The sequence below is a fragment of the Chenopodium quinoa genome, unplaced genomic scaffold (genome assembly GCF_001683475.1).
Source record: "Chenopodium quinoa cultivar QQ74 unplaced genomic scaffold, ASM168347v1, whole genome shotgun sequence".
In the NCBI taxonomy this organism is placed as follows: Eukaryota; Viridiplantae; Streptophyta; class Magnoliopsida; order Caryophyllales; family Amaranthaceae; genus Chenopodium; species Chenopodium quinoa.
In genome coordinates, this window is record NW_018745675.1 from 2,050,159 (window position 1) to 2,073,533 (window position 23,375).

General features: G+C 37.5%; 2 protein-coding genes across 2 annotated transcripts; both read right to left on the bottom strand.

The window, feature by feature from the left end:
• Positions 1 to 3,013: 3,013 nt before the first annotated feature.
• LOC110717299 lies at positions 3,014 to 3,493 on the bottom strand. The gene has a single exon (XM_021895952.1). The coding sequence runs from the start codon at positions 3,491 to 3,493 to the stop codon at positions 3,014 to 3,016; it is 480 nt and encodes a 159-aa protein (XP_021751644.1).
• Positions 3,494 to 4,231: 738 nt separating this feature from the next.
• Positions 4,232 to 7,515, bottom strand: LOC110717300. The gene is made up of 5 exons (XM_021895953.1): positions 7,368 to 7,515; positions 6,041 to 7,275; positions 5,582 to 5,926; positions 5,225 to 5,344; positions 4,232 to 4,855 (listed from the first exon to the last, which is right to left on the bottom strand). The coding sequence occupies exons 1-5, from the start codon at positions 7,513 to 7,515 to the stop codon at positions 4,232 to 4,234; spliced, it is 2,472 nt and encodes an 823-aa protein (XP_021751645.1).
• Positions 7,516 to 23,375: the final 15,860 nt, after the last annotated feature.

Consider the following 23,375-nt stretch of genomic DNA (forward strand, 5'->3'; position numbering starts at 1 on the left):
TCTAACTAACTAACAATCTAAAACATGCTCTCTAGAATCGATTAATTAGCAGCATTGATAACTAGGAAGTAGCTAACTTAAGCCACAAATCTCAGAAGCTCGGATTCATGCAACTTAAAGGGTTGATAATCATAGATATTGGACAAGTCTTAGTCACCTATCAAATACCTAAGTGCTACTAATGAGTACTAACCCGGACAATTAGGTATCACACATTAATACTTTAGTAATTAAACTAACAAGTTATACTAACGATGGCCGGTTTATAATATAACCTGATAATTCCTACCAATAAAACAGAATATCAAACCAATCAAGAACTAAACATAATACTATTAAATTATCACCTTCTTGTTCTTACAACGCAATATTCCAATGTATAATATATCTCCGTACCCAAGACTAATCTAGCCTAACATACCGAAAAGGGAAAATATAACAAGGAAAACTAATAAAATCATATTGCTTAAAGAAAATAAGAAAAAAAAAAAATAAACCAATGAATAAATCCAATAATACTAGAAATCACCTCTTAATCTAATACTACTGTGCTAGAGAACATAAAATAAAATCAATTACTATCAAATCTAACTATTGAAATATACATGCAAAAGTTGTAAATAATCCACCAAATTCATGAACCAACGCCTGATCTAATAATTGAAACTAATTTCCCCGAAATTCCCAAAAGGATCATGGAATTACCGCCACAAGCAATACCCATGTAGCTGATATATCCTTCGTTTGGATGCCTACCAGAAAGCTAAGCTGTCCTCTAGAATGTCGCCCCAAAGTACGCCTTTAGATGTAAATCTTCTTGATCTTCTTCCTCCATTTTTGCAGCCAACACCTCTGAAGATAAACTCCCAAATAATCTGATTTCATGTTTATCTTTTCTTGTTGAATAAATTGATAACCGAAAATCTCGCTCAAAGGCACCATAATTTGTTGTTTGGTTCCACGGGAAAGAAGGAACTTGGATGTCCTAGTTTTTATCGACAAAGGATGTATTTGTGACTTATCTTCAAAATAAATGTAGCTCTTTTATATCATTCAGCTTGAAACATAAGAGTCCATCTGGCTTGTGGGCCTTACTTCTTTTAATCGGAGTCACGTTAAATATAAATTAACATCGATATTTTCTTTCCTACAAACAATAAAAGAAACACATAGTAGTAACTCGTGTCTCGGAAGAAAATCACTTAATATACCTTTATATCATTAAACACCAATATAAAATCAAGAGTTTAATAAATAAAATATTGTACTTTTATGACCCTATCAAACTCCCCTAAGCTTATAATTTTGCTTGTTCTCAAGCGGAGACATGAAATCACAAAGGAGTTAAACTCTTGACATAACAATATGCAACCAGAATACTCTACTTTGCTCTATAACAGCTTCAAGCCAAGTAATATACGCACGTCAAAACCAGCTAAGCATTCTATAATAATCACTCTACTTTGCTCAATAACATCGTCAAGTCAAGTATATATGCAGGAGGAAAATCATTTTATGATTACAAAATCAATTACCAACTCTTAAAACAATTACAGCCTACCTTCTGTCAACACTGTAGTGAAGTAAATCAAAGATCCTCAGGACTTGAATCAAGGATAGAACAGGGCCAAGGTAAAGTGAGGTTTTAAAGAACATTTTAGAATGTGGGAAAAAGAATTAAGATTAGCAGAGCACATATACAAAACCACAACCGCCATATAAGAACTCATATCACAGGCCCTTCAAACTTCGGGTTTTTTTTTTTTACTTGTGTTTCACGACTCTTAATGTCATGTACATGTCATGTAACCCATGTAGCGAGCTTTCAACCAGTGACTCCCGGTCCAGTTGGCCCAAGGCACTAGGTTTTAAGATACCCCTACGGATTTAGTAACTCGAGTTACTCAATCACGATACATAAAACATCACACATACTTATATGGGTTCTTTTTCTTTTTTTCTTTTTTTTTTTTACATATACAACCCATACATTGGTACGTAGAGCCTTTAACATGAAACTTTTAAAACTATAAACTTCACCACCAATTTACATCATTACCACAAAGATAATCCAATTCACCCTTCAATGTGCTCTACTAATCTTATCGGTAAATATTTCATGTTTCAGACATTTCCCAAGAAAAGTAGGTCTATATAGCTCAAATCGGGTTTAATAATGGATCATGTCATGGGTAAGCTTTTAGGCTTATATGGTGTAAAACTTTGATGCCTAACTTATTTCTTTCTTTTTACCCCACCACAAGCTGACTTCCACCAGGCTCGCTATTGTTTACAGAATCAATTTTTTAATTTTTTTTTTCTGCATATATACAAGTCTATTAACCAAAGTTAAGCATTGTAGAGTGAGTGTACTGGTCAAATGCAATGCACTGTCAAAATTTCATTATTAGACTCACTACAATACCATACCCAGAGACATACCCCGAGACCACAAGAGCCCGCATATACATTCCCCCCAAGCTTAATGCACACATTGCCCTCAATGTGTGACTGTAAAAAAAATTAAGGGATAAAAATAGAAAGAGACAAGGAAACGAGCTCACCGGATGAGTTGAACATTGTAGGGTATTGATTGTGTAGCCAGCCTGATGGCATCCCCCCAAGCTTGAATATGGTCATGTGTGTAGCAACAAACACCTTGAAGTTGCTCATAAACGCATCATCGATTTTCAATAGTAATGTTGGCTACAAGAAGAATATTGCACAACTCTGAGACCGCCAGCAAGATGGCTTTGCTCCAATAATTTTATCCTTGCATATATACAACACCAAATCAAAGCAGAATTAGTTTCCAGAATAGTATAAAGGGCTTTAAATTAAGAGCAACCGAAAGTTTATAAGCCGATTTTTTTTTATTAAAAGAAAATAATAAAATTGAAAAAAAATGACGAGAAAATTAATTAAAAATTTATTATCAGAAAGTATTCCTAAGCTTGGGCTGCCACCCAAGAGCGCTTTATTTATCGTCGTTAGCTCGACGTCTTCCAGCATACTAGTTTTCATAATGTGGAGCTTCTAGCTCCACCACTTCAAGGTTCTGGACCTGATAACCCTCATAGTAAGGCTTTATTCGATGACCGTTCACCTTGAATTCCTTCCCTGTGTCCTCACTACGAATCTCCACCGCACCATGGTCATATACCTTGGTAACAACGAAGGGTCCCACCCATCTAGAACGGAGTTTTCCAAGAAAGAGTTTGAGTCGAGAATGATACAGGAGAACTTTCAGCCCAACTGTAAATGTCTTTCGTGTGATACGCTGATCATGGAATGCCTTACTCTTTTCCTTGTACATTCTCGCATTCTCAAAAGCATCATTCCGAATTTCCTCCAGTTCTTGCAATTGAAGTTTTCTGTGCTCACCCCCTGCATCCATTTCCATATTGCATTGTTTCACGGCCCAAAAGGCTTTGTGTTCCAGTTCTACCGACAAATGGCAAGGTTTACCAAACACGAGCCTGTAAGGAGACATTCCGATCGAAGTTTTATACGCTGTTCTGTACGCCTACAGAGCATCGTTGAGGCAAAGACTCCAATCTTTCCTATTTGGATTCACAATCTTCTCTAGAATGGACTTGATTTCTCGATTGGAAACTTCTGCCTGTCCATTTGTTTGTGGGTGATACGCAGTGGATACTCGATGAAACACATTATACTTCTTCAAGAGAGATCCTATTGTCTTATTGCAAAAGTGTGTTCCCTTGTCATTGATGATGCCTCTTAGGAATACGTATCTTGCAAAAATATTTGATTTCAAAAATTCTGCAACTTTAGAATCATCAGTATGGGTGGCTATAGCTTCCACCCATTTCGAGACATAATCGACAAGAAGAAAAATATATTGAAAACCAATAGAAGAGGGGAAGGGACCCATAAAATCCATAACCCAAACGTCAAAGATTTCACATATTAAGATAGGAGTTTGGGGCATTTCATTCCTAGGACCTAGTGTACCTGTTCTTTGACAACTATCACATGCCTTACAGATTTCGTATGCATCTTTAAATATGGATGGCCAGTAGAATCCACTCTCTAAAACCTTGCGTGCGGTTCTCTTTGGTTCAAAATGTCCCCCACATGCATAAGAATGGCAGAAAGTTAGTATAGAAAGAATTTCAAAATCGGGTACAAACCTTCTAATCAGTTGATCAGCACATTATTTCCAGAGGTATGGGTCATCCCATATGTAGCATTTTGCTATACTACGCATTCAGTCCTTCTGTGCTTTGGTGTAGCTGGCTAGAAACTTCCCTGATACTAGAAAATTCACCAAATCATCAAACCACGGAGTTCGTGAGTTCAAGGCATGAAGCTGCTCATCGGGGAACTCTTCATTGATTGGGACTTTACCTTCATCAGCTTCAATAACTAACCTGCTCAAATGATCAGTAACACTATTGTCAGAACCTTTTTTATCTTTTATTTCAACATTAAATTGTTGAAGCAATAATATCCAACGTATTAGCCTAGGTTTGGATACATCTTTTGACCACAGATATTTCAGCGCTGCATGATCAGTGAACACAACAATTTTAGTACCCAATAAATAAGACCTGAATTTGTTTAAAGCAAAAACTACAGCTAAAAGTTCTTTCTCAGTTGTAGTATAATTAGCTTGAGCCGCATCCAAAGTCCTCGAGGCATAGTAGATGGCATAGGGAACTTTTCCAACTCGAAGGCCTAGCATTGCCCCTACAGCATAATTAGAAGCGTCGCACATCAGCTCGAATGGGAGCTCCCAGTTAGGAGGTTGTAGAACAGGGGCAGTGACCAACTTGTCTTTCAGCTTGTCAAATGCCTGCTTACTGGCCTCATCAAAGTGGAACTCCACATCCTTTTAGAGTAGTTTGCATAGTGGTTGCACAATCTTCGAGAATCCTTCAATAAACCTGTGATAGAACCCTGCATGGCCAAGAAAAGATCGAACTTCCCGCACAGAGGCGGGGTAAGGCAGAGAAGAAATAAGATCTATTTTAGCTTTATCAACTTTTATTCCTTCAGACGATACAATATGGCCTAAAACTATACCTTGTTGAACCATGAAATGACATTTTTCAGAATTAAGCACAAGGTTAGTTTCAAGACAACATTCAAGGACCAAAGTGAGGTGTTCTAAACATCTATCAAAAGAATCTCCATGTACAGTGAAATCATCCATGAAAACTTCTATGAAATTTTTAAGGTAATCTGAAAAGATGCTTACCATACATCTCTGAAAAGTTGCTGGAGCATTGCACAGTCCAAATGGCATACGACGATACGCAAATGTGTCGTACGGGCATGTGAATGTCGTTTTTTCTTGATCCTCCAGATTTATAGGGACCTGCACATATCCTGAAAAACCATCAAGAAAACAGTAATAAGCATGACCAGCAAGACGCTCTACCATTTGATCAATAAAAGGTAGGGGAAAATGATCTTTTCAAGTTATAGAATTAAGTTTTTTGTAGTCTACACAAAGTCTCCACCCATTTTGAACTCGGGTGGGAACCATTTCTCCCTTATCGTTTTCTACCACTATGACTCCTGATTTTTTTGGGACCACTTGCAAGGGGCTAACCCAAGGGATATCTGATATACGGTATATCACCCCTACTTCAAGAAGCTTCATTACTTCTTTCTTCACCACTTCCATCATAGGTGGATTAAGTCGCCTTTGCACTTGTCTCACAGGTTTAGCTCCCTCTTCTAATAAGATTCTATGCTGACACATAGAGGGGCTAATTCCTTTTATATTAGCAACTGTCCACCCTAGAGCTATTTTATGCTCCTTCAGAACATGCACCAGCTTTTGCTCTTGATTCGGAGTTAGATTACTCGCGATTATGACTGGCAAAGTGTCATTTTCTCCAAAAAATGCATACTTGAGATGGTCTGGCAGTGGCTTTAGTTCCACTTCAGGGGCCTATACAATAGAAGGTAACAATCTGTTAGAAGTGACAGGTAACTACATAAACCATTTGTCATACCTTAATTGCTTATCGGGAAGTATTTCCAGAGAGGAAAAAGCTTCCTTAACTTCCCTCTTAAGCTCAAAATGTTCCTGCAAGTCAGTATACTTTTCTTTTTCCATCGGCGCTGTCAAAACAACATCTAACCTATCATGACCAGAGAGAAAAAATACTTGCTCAGTTAGTGCATCAATGACATCTATACTAGAAACAGATTCACAATAAGAGGGATATCTCATGGCATCAAATAAATTAAACCGGATAACCTCCCCATCGAATTCCATGGTCAACACCCCACTGTGAACATCAATTTTAGTTCTAGATGTTTTCAGAAAAGGTCTTCCTAACAAGATAGGTGCTGAACTAGGGGATTCATCATTTGGCATATCTAAAACATAAAAGTTAGCAGGAAACACTAGTTCATTCACTTGCACTAAAACATCCTCAACTACTCCTACAGGGTATGTATTAGAACGGTCGGCAAGCTGAATAATCACTCGAGTGTCTTTCAAAGTTCCTAAGTTTAGAGCTTTATAGATATATAAAGGCATGACATTAATAAAAGCTCCTAAATCTAGCATGCATTTATCGTATCTCGTGTTACCTATTTTACATGGTATAGTAAAAATACCTGGATCCTTGCACTTTGGAGGAACTTTCCTCTGTAAAACAGCAGACACATTCTCACTTACACTGAATTTTTCATCTCCACTCAATCTCCTCTTGTTAGTGCACAACTCCTTCAAAAACTTTGCATACCGCGGCACTTGTCTTATAGCTTCCAGTAAAGGTATGTTTACCTCAACCTTGCGAAAAATGTCCAGGGTCTCTTTCTCCTTTTCTTGCTCTCTCTTCTTATTCTTAGATGATAACCTGCTAGGAAATGGAACAGAAGAAGTAAATTGATCAGTATTAGGAGAAACAACATCTCTTACCTTAGTGGGTTTCTTATCTTGCTCCGGAACAATAATCTCTTGTTCCTCTTGGTGTGCTGCTAGCCCTTCAGTCTTTTTTGCTAGAACCTCTAATTGCTTGCCACTTCTAAGGGAGATTGCACTCACGTTCTCCTTTGGATTTCTCTCTGGCTGACTCGGAAGCTTATTAGGGTTCTGAGCTTGGAGCTTTCCCACTGTGTTAGCTAACTGAGAAACTTGGTTCTCCAAGTTCTTTAGACCACTTCTTGTCTCTTGCTGTAAATGCAAAGTGTTGTTAGCCATTGCCTTCACAATATCTTCCAGAGACATGCTACCAGATTGTGCCTGGAAACTTGCTGATTTTGAGGTCGCGGTCGATATTGTGGTTGCTGATGAAACCCAGGTGGAGGATTAGAAGCTTGTTGTTGCCGGAAAGCTGGTGGTCTGAGGTTACAGTTGCCTGCCTACTGATGAGCATTACCATATCTCCGGTTTAGATGATCTCTCCACCCCGAATTATAAGTCTGAGAGAATGGATCATAACGTCTTTGTTGCCCCTGACCACCACCAATCGAATTCACTTCTTCTTCTTGAAGAGTAGGACACATATCAGTTGGGTGTCCTACCATTGAACAAAAGCCACATACTTTTTCTTGCCCTTTTTCGATCATTACTCGCTCCACTAAGGAAGTGAGTTTAGCTACTTGTTGCTTAAGGTTAGAATCACCACTTCATTAACTTGACGTACAAAGGTGGACTTGATATTTCGGCCTCCTCGATACTGAGAGTTTGCAGCCAAGTTTGCAATCAGTTTCTTTGCCTCTGCGGGTGTTTTGTCAACCAGTGCTCCACCACTTACTGCATCAACTAGATTCCTGTCTGTCTCCCTGAGTCCTTCGTAAAAGTACTGTATTAATAATTGCTCAGTGATTTGATGGTTTGGACAACTATCACATAGTTTGTTGAAACGCTCCCAGTACTCGTGAAGTGTCTCTGCATCGTCTTGTCGAATTCCACATATTTCTTTCCTGATATTGGCTATTAATGATGCTGGAAAATATCTTTCTGCGAATACTTTTAGCATTTGATCCCATGTTGTGATGGTTCCAGCAGGTACTTAAAATAACCACTCCTTTGCAGCATCAGACAAGGCAAAAGGAAATGCCTTTAACTTGAGTTGGTCGAGGGTGACACCAGCTGGTTTCATCCCCGCACATGCTATGTGAAATTCCTTCAAAAATCTGCTAGCCTCATTCATGTGAACTGAACCCAAGGAGTTAGTATTACGGAAACCTGAAAATGTGGGAAGAGCTCTAATCAACCCAGGCTTGATCTCAATTTCTGCCTCATCGTCTACTATGCACAATAAATTTGGATCAAACGTTGGAGCTGCCAGCTGCTTTAGAGTTTGATCACCCATCTCAAAAATATATTCACCCTCCTCGTCCGAAGATGAACTTTCACTGTGAGGTAACGGAATATGACAAGCTTGCTCCAGTATATGAGCACGAGTCCTTTTAGCTATAGGAAGAGTAGAAAAAGGATGAATTATAAGTCCCTGGTTCCTTACTGCGAAATTTCTCAATCTTTGATGTTTTAATTTTCTATCACACATGCACAAACAAGGAACTAAATGACAAGTTAGTAGGAAAAGTTAGCAAAAACACAAGTAATAATGTAATAAAAGGCCAATTCCCCGGCAACGGCGCCAAAACTTGGTATGACTGTCGCGTGTCTACCAAAAATAAACCCAACTCTAACATCCTAAAAATGTAGTAGGGTAAGCTAAGGTCGATCCCACAGAGAAATGGATTATCAAATTATAACTTGTGTATGTTAGAAACCCCTGTTTTGAAGAAATAGTACTACGATCTAATAAATAAACTACTACGAACTATAGGACGAATAAAGTACGAAAGATAGACTACTAAAATTGAAATATGATAAAAATCAATAATAATAAAACAGGGATCGGGAGACATATTATAGCATTGGAGTATTTATTGATCATCGAATTATAAAAATTATGTTCTTATCTCAATGATAGCCGATGAACACAAACAAGCATTCAACACTTCCCTTAATTTCAAATAAACCAAACAAGCTCTTGGTGTATTGTCTAACTAACTAACAATCTAGAACATGCTCTCTAGACTCGATTGATTAGCAGTATTGATAACTAGGAAGTAGCTAACTTAAGCCACAAATCTCAGAAGCTCGGATTCATGCAACTTAAAGGGTTTTTAATCATAGATATTGGACAAGTTTTAGTCACCTATCAAATACCTAAGTGCTACTAATGAGTACTAACCCGGACAATTACGTATCACACATTAATACTTTAGCAATTAAACTAACAAGTTATACTAACAATGGCCGGTCTATAATATAACCCGTTAATTCCTACCAATAAAACAGAATATCAAACCAATCAAAAACTAAACATAATACTATTATATTATCACCTTCTTGTTCTCACAACGCAATATTCCAATGTATAATATATCTCCGTACCAAAGAAGGAACTTGATAACCAAAAATCTCGCTCAAAGGCACCATAGTTTGTTGTTTGGTTCCACGGGAAAGAATGAACTTGGATGTCCTAGTTTTTATCGACAAAGGATGTATTTGTGACTTATCTTCAGAATCAATGTAGCTCTTTTATATCATTCAGCTTGAAACATAAGAGTCCATCTGGCTTGTGGGCTTTACTTCTTTTTATCGGAGTGACGTTAAATATAAATTAACACCGATATTTTCTTTCCTACAAACAATAAAAGAAACAGATAGTAGTAACTCATGTCTCGGAAGAAAATCACTTAATATACCTTTATATCATTAAACACCAATATAAAATCAAAAGTTTAATAAATAAAATATTGTATTTTTATGACCCTATCACTATTGCTTTTACTTTTGAATGTGAGTCTTTCCGTGTGTAAACGGATCGTTTGCTGATTATGGAACACAATAACCATTACTCGTTCCAGCCTTAGTTTTAAAAGGACTTTAAACAAAATAAGTGACCTTACAACTGATGTAGCATTACTTGCTTCATTCAATGCTTGTAAGTCAATAACTTAGCTTGTCTTCAATAGTTTGAGGTCAATTTCAAAGTGGAACACTCAAGTAGTATCCAATACTTGTGAAGATAACGAGTTGCTAAGTTGACCATAATAACATGAACTCAAGTGTGGAAAAGGAATCTTATTCTTTTCTTTGTTCCTTGTTTCCTATATTTCTTATAGTACATCATCTCATCACTTTAAGAATCATTTCTGTAAGTTCCTCGACTTTTATACTTTGTTAGGCATAATTAAGCATCTAATGCGCCGCAAAACAAAGTTCTATCTTTTCAACTAATTCGTACCTGAATTACTTCATCAATGAGTCCTACTCATAAGCGTATGAAGTGAAAATATATGTTGGTTTGTCAACTATTGAAAATTTTGAGTTTTTCAACTCAATATTTCTTGTTTGTCAAAACTACCTAGTATTCTGAAAAAATGATATCCAACCGTTCTTTTGGACTTTAGTCGTTTATGAGAAGTTGTATCTTAGAAGTGCCCCTTTTCTTTCTTCGAGAACCATTCTCGAAATATTTCTTTTACCAATCAATGGAAACAATATAATTTGATTACGAATTCTACAAATATAAGTGCAAAGTATAACCATTTATCAAGTTAATATCATAATAAGTTTGAAATTTACAGCCATATATGCAAGCTTTCAATCTTATTACGCGTCTTATCCACACATTATAAATTATCCCTTTTAGGCGAGAATAAAACGATTTCAAAATCCCAAAAATAAGAAAGTGATTAAGCATGCTTTGGCTTGTCTTAACACTTAATATTTTAGGGTAAGCAATCCAATTGCTAATAGCTCCAAGCTACTCTTGGTTCGATAAAACGTCGCATCTAATGCTTCCTTGACATTTTATCTCCATTGCCACGACATCTAAGGACTCCTTACTGATATCGTTGAGCTTAACCAAGACAACTTGTATACCTAGTATACCTTACATTCCTAGGGAAGTAGTGATGCCTCGCTTTGGCGTAGCCCATCACATACACGCATTAGTTCGGTAAGTGTTGTTTTTGGAACGGCAAATTTTAGCTCAATATTATTAAGGGACCTAGGGTTTCTATGTCGGTTGAATTAAGTGAACTTAACTAATCACTGCAACATTTGAAATCCTAGACATGCATCTAACATTCATATATAACAATAATATATATAGACCATAAACTGATGCATTTGACAACTAGCATGACCCCTTGAAATCTTCAATTTCCATGGGTCTTCATCTTGGCTCGTCTATATCGAAACGCCGCCTTGAGACATCTTTGCCAAAATAAATTAACTAGCTACTACTACTAAGATTAATCTAAAGTACAAAAATACTTAATGGTTTGCAGACCGTATTTAGATTTACAAAATATACATAACGGAACGCAGTCCGTATTTTCTATCCTAGTCGGGTCCCACTAGTTGCCATTTTCAATAACCTATTTTGAAAACATCTTCCATTCACCCATTCACTATTTGTGAATGGCCCATGCATATTACGAAATACATAATTAAACACGCAAAACTAGTAACTAACTTAGGTGGTTAATCCGATTAACGCGCCTAATTAAAACTAGTCAAAGTTGTTTAATCCATTATTTCTAAAAGCAAATTGCTCAAGTAATCAACTAAGCTCCCACTAAATTCCGCATCCATACTTAATTAATCCGATTAATTAAGTCGCTATAAATGATAATTTGTCAAAATCAAAATTTTGCAAAAGCCGGAAAAATCGAGGTCTAACCTCGTTAAAATAATCACATAAATTATTTAAAACGGCAAAATTTTTTTGCAAAATACATAGCCCATGCATCCAAAAACAGCCCACACAAAACCGAGTGCCTAGTATCATGGCTGCAGCTGTGTTGTGCTTGGGCGCAAGCAGCCTGCCTAGCACGACATTACTGCGCCTGCTAGCACCAGCACACATCATGGTTGCATGCTAGCATGCACGCATATGTGCTGGCAGGTGTGGCTGGTCTGCTGTGGCTTGCTGCCTCGCTGCCTAGCAGCACTTGCGAGCAGTGCCCAGCAGCCACACACCACACACAGCAGCACGCTTGGTGCACTATGCTTGCTCCCCACACAGCAGCAACACAGAGAGGTGGGAGCACCACCATGCGTACCAAGGCAGCCACATGTGGGCTGCGAGAGAAGCTCGGCTAGCCTTGGTGGTGCTTGGGTGTCTTTTGCCTTGATTCATGCGCTTTTGACTCGGGATTTGAATCCCAATATTCGTGTGAGATGAAATTAATTCTAAATTTATTTTAGAATCAATTTAGAGCAAAGTGAAAATATAACAAGTCTAACTTAAATAAATTCAATTTTAATAGTGCACAAGCCTAAGTTTATCAAGAACCATTCTTTGAATCAATTTTAGGTCTAACTTGATGCAACAAAATTGAAGGGCTACATCCATAATTAATTTAACAAAAATGCAAATTAATAATGGATTTGACAAATGGGAGTTGGAAAAATAAATTAACCATCTAATGATAAAAATTTTCCAACTTTCATACTTGTATAAAATAACAAGATTACATCTTCCAATATGAAGGTTAATCAAAATTTTACTCACAAGTACTTGAACTTCATGGATTTTAATCAACCAAAATGAAAAATCCAAACTTTGTTCAATATGGAATTTAGGGTTAGAATTCCAATCATTTAAACCTTTAAAGATTAAAACTTTAACATACTTGGGAACTTAAAATTACACATTCACATCAAACATTCAAACATTCACAAAAGAAAAATCATGTTTGTGTGAAAAATAGCATATCAACTCAAGCACTAATTAAAACTCCATAATTATGCTCAAGGATAATGAAAATAGCAATAGACTAGGGATGCAATAATGCATTTAATCTAACCTTTTAATGCTTGCATTAATCAAGGCTTAAAAAGATTTAAAATTTTCGTTGAAAAACGAAAAAACCCCAAAAACATGGGTTTCTGGTTCGAATTTGGCTTCTGGACAGCTCTCAAAGAGGATTGATTCTGTTTCAAAATGTCAATTCCACAAAAAAATCACTATTTTTGAGCCAAAATCTGGGTTCGACAGCCAAATTGCTAAAAATACGAGTTTTATAAATTAATTAAAACGAGCTTCTAATATAATTAGAAAAGAAAAACAAGAATTTAAATCTTACTTTAAAACAACTTAATTAATTAATTGCAAAAATTAATTGGGTTTCGTAGTGACCCACACTACGCGGAATGAAACCCGCCAAGAACCGCCCCCATAATAAATGCAATTAACAAGCAAAACATAATTAAAAGCATAATAAAAGGATAAAAGATTATACCTTTGACGCGTGCTTCGCTCGCAAATCCAGCTCTTACCTCGAAAGCTCGAGCGTCACAAGTGTGAACGCCTCCAATGGCTCCGACCAATAAAACTTGGAGTTTTACGAATTTAGAGGTTTTCTCACCTAATGGGAGATGCCTCATTGAGTTCTACTCAAGTGGTTTTTCCCAAACCCAAAACTTGGGTATTTATAGGGAAAGGAGACTTGATTCTCCCTTCTCCCATCAATGTGGGAGAATTGCATTTTTCCACTATTTTATTTTAATCAAAACAAAATAAAATGCAAAGGAATCAATGAGTTACAAGTGGCACATGGAGAGGAGTGGGTAGGTGAGGACCATTCTAAGAGGAGGGGACCATGGCCTTGGTGCCCAAGGCAATTGCCACAACCCTTGGTCCCCACACACAACCGGATCCTCCATGTGGCTGGGACAGTTGGCTGCCAGCAAGCCAAGGCATCCAAGGCAGCCAAGGTAGCCTTGCTGGCGCCTGGCGCCTTGGCTGTGCTTGCAAGCCAGAACTGCTATCACATAGCGCAGCCAGCTAGCAAGCTTCCCACCCACTGCCAGCATGCGTGCTGCTAACGAGCCACGCATGTTGAGCGCTGCATTGCTACGCACACGCACAAGCACGCTGCTGGTTGGTGCTGTGCTAGTGATGCATACGCACACGCCCATGCAGCGATGGTGCATGGTGCTGTGCTAGCAACGCATACGCACACGCACATGCTGCCATGGTGCGATGAGTAGTGTTAGGCCTTGCCTAGCGCCAGCGCCTAGCACATCCACACGCACATGCAATGCTACGATGGTGCTTGGGTGCATGGCCTGCTAGCACGCAATGCCGTAGCACGCCTAGCATGCTAGGCTTGCGATGGATCTCGCCTAGCCTAGTACTCACATGGCTAGGCCAATGCCAGGCTACGGCTAGGTTTGTATTTGTAACTCGATTGATTTCGCGTCTCTTCGAATTTTAAATTCGACTCGACTTGCGACGCTCTAAGCTCGATATCCGACGTCTTTGTTTGTAAAACTCTGACGACTCATCGAATTTCTTCGGATTGATTTGTCGTCTCGGATCGGTTATTCGATTGGGTTCGACCCGAAGGGTTCAGTCAAGATTAAGCTGTAATATTAATTATTTATTAATATTACTGATCGGAAGCGGCCTCCACCTAGGTATTCCGATCACTTGACCTTACTGAAGAATTAGTTTTCCGATAATTCTAAACCCTCTATCGGAATAATACACTTGTTGGAAGGACACCATTCCTTTCAACATAGACATATCAATGACTTCCACAAATGTCTCTGGTCCCATCTTTTTTTTCTTCTTGCTTCCTAATCTTCAATTATGGTTGTATTACTATTCAACATAAAAAATAAAAAAAATAAAAAATTGTGGTTGTATTTTATTATGCTCACTTCGACATCCTAATCCAATTACTACTACTAGTAGTATTAAAAACATATTGTTTGGAGAATCTACAAAACACCGCGTTAAGAACTTTATTGACATGCACGACACGTGTCAGCAATAGAATCACCTAAATTTACCATGGGGATTCAGTCTTTTTTTTTTTTTTTTTTGTTTTTGTAGTCAACAATTGGATACCGAGTAGATATAATGTCCCACTTCTACCTTAGTCATCAATTTTCAGCGATGCTTAATTCTGACGATCATTAGTTTACACGGTGGAAGAAGTAGTAGCAGCGCAATGGAGGAGGAGGTGGTGTTAATTATCTAATTAGGTTGCAAATACATAATTAGAATTAATTTTCATATTTAATTAGGGTTTTATTGAAATTATTAGAATTGATTTTTGTAATAAGGTTGCACGAAAACGGACACGGGTACAAACACGTGTATGGATACGAGGATTGGATACGGCAAAATCAAAATTTTAAAAAACGGGTACGACATATTTTTCTCACTAATAGCCATATACATTTGCACATTTTCATTGGTAGCAATATATTTACATAATTCTCTTAAATAACATTGGAATAATATTTTTCTCTAATATAGTTATATTAGATGAAACCCGTGCGATGCACGATTTGTTTAAATTTTTTATAACAAATTTTTTGTTTATTTTTGTGCTAAAATTTGCTATATATTTAGATAAAACTTCTAATGCCAAAAGATAATATTTTATATTTAATTAATTTAAACTTAAAAATCTCATTCGCCAATTTTGCTTATGTGGCATTTGAATTATTTAATTCTAAAATAAATTAATAATATCTTATTTAATTGGCTACCACTAAAATTTATAATCCTACATGGCGCGCTAAGAAAATTAAATCCTACGTGGCACTCGAAAAACTCGGAAAAAAACGACCCATTTTAAATAGTGTACTTATCTGTGGGCATGATTTGTATTATTATTAATTTTAATAAATATTTTATAACTTGGTACTATTTCCTTCATAATATTCATTTTAAAAAATTCTTTAAAATAAGATCCATTTCTAACATATTCAATTTATTTAAAACATAATAGAGAATTTGGAAAAATAATTTTTAATCTTTAGAAATAATTTTAGTTTGGTAAAAATATTTTCTGTTCAATGAAAATAATTTATGTTAAATATATATTTTCAAGTCAATAATAACCTACATTTCTATTTGCAAACAAACTACAAAAAGTACACTATTAAAAAAAATGGATTATATGTCCGTGTTTAAAATTCAAGCCAAAAAGTTTATCCTAAAATATTATTAACAATCCGGGCATCACCCGAGCACAACTATTATATCACTAATAAATAAAGCCGGTCTCGCAACCAAAATACAAGACAACGACACTTGGCATTCCAATTTTTTGCCAAGTGTCACGCCACGTAAGCGGCAAATAGGTATTATTTTGACACATATGATACTAAGCAAACAAAGTTTGAATAGATTTTTAAAGATAAAATGGTTGTATTGACTATTGAGTTTTATTATCGATATACTTCTAATATATCTCATATATACAAAATTAATCATAACTTTTAATAAATATCTTATAACTCGATATATACTATATATTTCGATCATAAAATTTGTTTTAAAAAGTTCTTGAAAATAAGATCCATTTATAATATATTTAGTTTATTTACAAAAATAATAAAGAATTAGTGATAATAAGTTTTAATCAGGAAAAATAATTTTTGTTTTGGTAAAAATACTTTCACTTCAATTTAATAACATGTAATTTTAGTTCTGTAGGTATATATATCCTGCATTATCAAAAGGGATTATATGACCGTATTTAACATTCAATCCAAAAAGTTTATCTTGAACTTTTATCAATCATCTGCTGGTCTTGCAGCCAGGTCACGAGACATCGACACTTGGCATTCCAGTTTTTTGCCAAGTGTTGAGCCACGTAGGCGAAGTATTTTTGTGACACATATGATGCTAAGTAAGCGAATTATGGATAACGTTTTTAAGATAAAATTATTGTATAGAGTTTTATTATCGATATACTTCTAATATTTCATATATACAAAATCAATCATAACTTTTAATAAATATCCTATAAGGGTGTGTTCTATTCACCTGATTTTCACTTATCTAAACTTATCTTATCTTACCTGAACATACATGAACTTATCTGAACTTATTAGACCTTATCAAAACCTATTTTAGTTGTAGTTTGTACTTGGGTAACCCTTATTAGAATTTATTTATTTTTAACTGAACTTATCTAAACTTATCTAAATTTATCTGAACTTATACTACTAGAAGAGGTCGGCCCAGAACAAGATGAGAGGCGCCAAGCCAGGCTGGCTCAGTGAGGAGTCCACAAGAAAATGTTGGATATTGTTGCCAATGATCCAACCTACAAGAAGAGGTCGGCCCTGAACAAGAAGAACAGGAGGGGCGGTTCAATGGAAAATGCGGTTGAAGCTACCCACTATCAAGGTTCGATGTCAGCTGTACAAAATGCTAAACGGATGGTAAGTTTGTTGAATAGGCAAGTAAAATAGAAGAGAATTGTGTATTACTATGTAAAAGGTGCTCTAACATTTAAAGTTTATCATTTTCTACATGTGTAATCAAAGGCGGCGAAGAATAAAGGCCAGCTCCCAACATCACATGAGCTTTTTCTGAAGACGCACTTCAAGGAAGTGCTTGGGAAAGGCACAGTACCAGCCAACACCAGAGCACAGCATATTGCGGTAATAACTTCAATAACACTTAAGATTTAAACTTATCTGATTGATTTCATGAATTACTTTCCAAATGGTTCCCAAAACTTAGGGAGTTGTTTTATTTTTGTGAATTCAAGGCATGTCCATCTAAAACTACCTATAAAATGCATGTTACAAGAAAGAAATGCTTCATTTGGTAAGAAATGATGAAAATAAGCAAATAATAGGTCATATAGGGGTCTATTGGTTGAGTTTGGGTCCAAATCGTTCCCAAAGCTTGGGGAGCTGGTTTTTTTTTTTTTTTGTGATTTCAAGGTATTTCAACCTAAAAATACCTATAATAGACATTTTATGAGAAAGAAATGGTTCATTTGGTAAGAAATATAGAAAATAGGCAAAGAACAGGTCATATATGCCTCAGTTGGTTAAATTTGGGTCCAATTCGTTCCCAAAACTTAGGGAGTTGGTTTTTTTTGTGATTTCAAGGCACGTACATCTGAAACTACCTATAATATGCATGTTATGACAAATAAATGGTTCATTTGGTAAGAAATGTAGAAAATAGGCAAAGAATAAGTCATATAGGCCTCAGTTGAATGAATTTGGGTCCAATTCGTTCCCAAAACTTAGGGAGTTGGTTTTTTTTTTTTGATTTCAAGGCATGTAAATCTGAAAATACCTATAACATGCATGTTATGACAAAGAAATGGTTCATTTGGTAAGAAATGTAGAAAAAAGGCAAAGAATAGGTCATATAGGCCTCAGTTGGTTCTATTTGGGTCCAATTCGTTCCCAAAAGTTAGGGAGTTGGTTTTTTTTTTTATTTCAAGGCATGTCCATCTAAAAATACCTAAAATATGCATTTTATGACAAAGAAATGGTTCATTTGGTAAGAAATGTAGAAAATAGGCAAAGAATAGGTTATATAGGCCTTAGTTGGTGCTATTTGGGTGCAATTCGTTCCCAAAACTTAGGGAGTTGGTTTTTTTTGTGATTTCAAGGCATGTACATCTAAAACTACCTATAATATGCTTGTTATGACAAATAAATGGTTCATTTGGTAAGAAATGTAGAAAATAGGCAAAGAATAGGTCATATAGACCTCAATTGATTCTATTTGGGTCCAATTCGTTCCCAAAACTTAGGGAGTTGGTTTTTTTTTTTTATTTCAAGGCATGTACATCTAAAACTAATTATAATATGCATGTTATGACAAAGAAATGGTTCATTTTGTAAGAAATGTAGATAATGGGCAAAGAAAAGGTCGTATAGGCCTTAATTGGTTGTATTTTGTTCAGAAAGCTGATTTTAACTTACATCTGTGTGCACCTTTTCAGATGTGTATCTTGTAGGAGGCCTATTAGAAGAAATTTTAAGAAGCAAGCACCCAAGGGATTTGGAAGAGTGCAAATGAATTGTACTGGGAAACTGTAGGTGGTCGCAACAAGAAGGGTCATGTGAAGGGACTTGGCCAAGGTGCAGAGCTATATTATGGCAACAGGAAGGGTTCCAAGTCTTCCTAACATGATCGGAAAGCCTAGTTGGAGGCCGCTTCCGATCAGTAATATCAATGTGCAATTGATGTTACAGCTTAATCTTAACTGAACCCTTCGGGTCGAACCCAATCGAATCACCGATCCGAGACGACGAATTAATCCGAAAGGATTTAATGAGTTAGCAGAGTTTTACGAACACAGACGTCGGAAATCGATGCTTTGATTATTTTAGATTTAAATATGTGTGAGTAGTTAATCTCTAGGGTTCTTAGGGGGATCCATATTTAATACGAAGGGATAATTTGTTATTATTAATTATTGATATTGCATGATAATTTATTATTGAATTGCTTTAATTCTTTACAATTAGATTATGAATCGAGCAGATGTGATTTGATTGTAAAAGTATAGCAATATTGAATTGATGAATCGAGTAAATGTTAATTTGTTATTAAAGGCTATTTTCAATAGGAACTTAGAATTAATAAATTGCGAGAGCCTGTTATATCTATGTTGATTAATAAATTGCAAGAGCCTGTTAATCATTTTATGTTTGCAATATTAATTGTTGATTGTCATGTTTTATCACGGAGTATTAATTATTGGTGAATTTGTGACCCTAGGCTTTTTATTATTGGTTATTCCTTTAGATTGATTTCACACAAATCTTATTTGCTTCTTGATAATTTAAATTATAATAAGTAATAAGTAATAGAAAAACGATGTTTTCCTATGGATTCGACCCTACTTCCCTATCTCTTTTAGTTAGTGGTCTTAGGAATTACTTTTGATTGGTTGATACGACTTTAGCCCGTCAAAATTTGGCGTCGTTGCCGGGGAAACGGTTTTAAGTCTGATTATTTTTGTAGTCTAGATTATTTTTGTAGTCTAGATTATTTTCTTCTGTCCCAGAGAACGAAAGTTCTTTGAGACAGTTTTTTATATTTGTTTGTTTACTTCTGTGTTTATGCCCAGAAGTTTGAACGTTCTTTTCATAGACAGAAAAATCTTTTTAGACTAGTATAAGCTGCTTCTGAGGGTAACACACCTTTAGAACCCCCATATGATTCTAGCGACACAAAAGTTTCTTCAGAACCAGAACCAAAAACCACACCTTGCTCCTCCACTAAATCTCGAGGGAGTACAATTCGAGATTAAACCCCGGTTTATTACTATGATCGAAAGGAAGCAATTTGGCGGAGCTAAGAATGAAGATCTAAATCTTCCTATTTTGGATTTTTGTCAATATTGCAATACCATCAGACAAGCTGGGGTCACGCAGGACCATATCAGGGAGATTCTTTTTCCTTTTTATTTATGTGGTAAAGCTAAACTATGGTATAATGAATTGAATAAGACTGCTCTTGGTTTTACTAACTGAAATTCTCTTGCTATGAATTTCTATAATAAATATTACCCTGCAGAGAGGAAAGCTTTGTTGAGGAGTTCGATCCTAAATTTTTCCCAAGAAGCGGATGAAACTTTATATGAAGCTTCGGAAAGATTTAGAGATTTGTAGAGAGAATGACCCCATCATGGGATTTTACAGTGGTAGATAATCCAAGCCTTCTACAACGGGCTTGAAAATTCATTCAGATCAATCTTAAACTCGGTAACTAATGGAAGATTTATGAATCTTCAAGAGGATGTGGCAGGAACAGTTATTGAAGAGATGACAATTCATAATTCCCAATATGGGAATCCTAGAGGTTTTGCAAACAAAAGGAAACATAATGTCGAGTCTGTATCCTTTGTGCAAGCTCAATTAACCTCTATTTATCAGAAATTAGATAATATTAGTACTGCTATTCCTGTTTCCGTAGCTAATGTTTCTGCTGTTAATAATAATACTACTGATGTTTTTTGTGAAAATTGTGGAATTGTAGGACATTGGGCGCAAGATTGTAGGAGTTCTGTGGAACAAATTAATGTTTTCCAACCCATACTCTAATCCTTATCAAAAAAGCCTGGGTGCCTGGGTGCGCATGGAAGCCATCGCAAGTGCCACAAGCACCAGGCAGCCCATCGCAGCTAGCAGCGTGCTAGCCTGGGTGCATGTGGCAGGCTATCACAGCAGCATGGCACCACGCACATCACCATCACAGTGCTAGGCACATGCGTGTGTGCATGTGCGTGTGCACCATCGCCCAGCAGCACGCAGCTGTGTGCTTGTGTGCGTGCCTTCGCATGGCAGCACCAAGCACGGCGAGCTAGCAAGCAACGCTGGCCATGCATTAAGCATAGCGCACCTATGTGTGTGCGTGCGTCGCACCAAGCATAGCATTGCTAGGCACTGGCTGATGCGTATGCGAGCGTTGCGTGGTGCATGATGCGTGGTGTGTAGGATGATGCGAGGGAAGGGCCAGCATACGTGGCTCGCTAGCAGCACGCATGCCAGTTGTGCTAGCAATGGCACACAAAGGAGGTGTGCGTGGGCTGCTAGGGCCAGTGCCAGCACTATGTGCTAGCAACGCCCAGCGCGAGCACACAAGCACCAGCACCAGCCTAGCAGCAGCACGCACTGGCTGGTTGGCTGGGTGCTGGGCAGCAGGGCCCTGCTAGCTCGCAGCCCTAGCTGGCACGCTAGCTAGCAGCCAGCTAGCCCTCCTTTAACCCGGTTTATGCAAGGTTGTGGGGACCAAGTCAAGCCCTTGGGGAGCAAGGCATATTGTCCCCCACCTAACCTTGTCCACCACTCCTTTGTATGAGAACATGCCACTTGTCACAATATGATTAACTTGATTATTTATTTAATTTGGAAATTAAATAAATGATTGATTTTCAACACTCCTACATTGGTGGAGGATGAAAAACCAAGGGTTCATTTCCCTATAAATACCAAGCTTGGGTATTGGGAAATGAACAACCTTGAGTGGAATTAAAAAGGCAACTCTAAGAAATAGTAAACCTTTGATTCGTAAAACTCATAGTTTTTTTGTCCGGGTCTTGAATAACCTTCAAGACTTAGGACGCTCGGGTCGGGTCGAGGGTACGATCCGTCGGAGATCTCGTCTTTTCGGGATTTTGAAGTAAGAGCTCTTTGGGAGCGAAGCACACGTCAAAGGTATAATTCTTGTTCTAAATCTTGTTTGACTAAGTTTATTATGCTTGTTAATTGCTTTAATTAAGGGGCGGGTCTTGGTGGGTTTCCTTCCGCGTAGTGTCGGGTCACTACGAAACCCTACACCAAGGTGGATCTATCAGGTCACTACACGTGGCAGACATATTATTATTTGGGAAAGTGGCCTTTAACGCCCAAATTCCTAATCAAGCCCAGTCAGTCCTAGGTTTCAGAAACCTAGTACTGGGCACACATTACGAGACCCTATAAAAGGGAGATGTACCCCCTGAGGAACATCATTAGGAAAGTATTTAAATACACGTGTACATTAATTGCGGGGCATTAATTCCACATTTAATTGTAGTTCTTGAGAGCCATGGCTCGGATTTCGAGGTTGTATGAGACAGCCGGATGATCACTCATGTCCTAAGTGGAGCCTGATCCCCCCTTTACATTCCACACTTTTTACATCCTAACACATTCTAACTTTATCGTCGGAGGCGGAACTCCTACCCACAGGAGTCCCCGTTGTTTTGCAGGTACAAGCGTCCCAAGACCAGTCTTGGTGTGGTAACTCTCCTACAGGACACATAAAAAAACCCCAAAAAATTTGGCGCCGTCTGTGGGAAGATTACTTCTAAGATGGCTTCATAAGAACTTGTACCGCCTCTTATGAGAAACGGCCTATGGCCGACGTCCAGGTTTATACAAACTAGGATACAGATGACGAGTATGAAGTCGATACACACACGACCCCTGACGGCTCCCTAAAAACTAGGCGTATCCGTCCCATCGAAAGGAGGGAATGGAACGACGAACAGGCGGGCCCTAGTGAACCAGTCGACCAGTCGACTAGTCAACCCCAAGTGGCCGACCCTATTACCAAAAATTACCAAAAATGAGATCATAACTCTCATGACAAGTTTCAAAGGGGAGATTAAGGACCTGATTGATAACCAGACGGCTGTCTCCACCAAGGAATAGTCAGCCAAAAAGCCCTCCTAGTCTTGGAAGAACAAGCCGGTAAAAGACCGAGAGGCTACTCCTTACCCTAAACCAAGGGAGGGACAGATGCCTTTCATAAATTTAGCCAAACACCGGTTCCCTAAGCTTGGGAAGAGGAAGGCCATCCGGTAGTACAGCCGGATGGTTCAAAGAAAACTTTTTTTGATGCTCGGATGTTAATCTAGTAGAAGAAGAACATGCAACTGAAAGAGTCGGCTTCAACGTTGAACTTGCAAGACAGCTTTCAGAATACCTCAATGAGGTATTCACAATCAAACCAGACAGGCGGCATGTCTGCCCACTCTAGTCCTCAGATGCTCCATGCAGCCTCGGATGCCCCTCAACAGCCATACATGTCGTATAGACAACCTTACATGCAGCTAACCCTCTTCGGGTGGCA

What these genes read in the sequence shown, in the direction of transcription:
- LOC110717299 (XM_021895952.1), bottom strand. Translation starts at nt 3,493, where the DNA reads ATGTCTCCTTACAGGCTCGTGTTTGGTAAACCTTGCCATTTGTCGGTA.
- LOC110717300 (XM_021895953.1), bottom strand. Translation starts at nt 7,515, where the DNA reads ATGGTAGGACACCCAACTGATATGTGTCCTACTCTTCAAGAAGAAGAA. An exon ending in GTATATCAGATATCCCTTGG is followed by an intron (nt 5,345 to 5,581) that starts GTTAGCCCCTTG and finishes GGATATGTGCAG; the next exon opens with GTCCCTATAAATCTGGAGGA. An exon ending in CAACTTTTCAGAGATGTATG is followed by an intron (nt 4,856 to 5,224) that starts GTAAGCATCTTT and finishes CTACTCTAAAAG; the next exon opens with GATGTGGAGTTCCACTTTGA.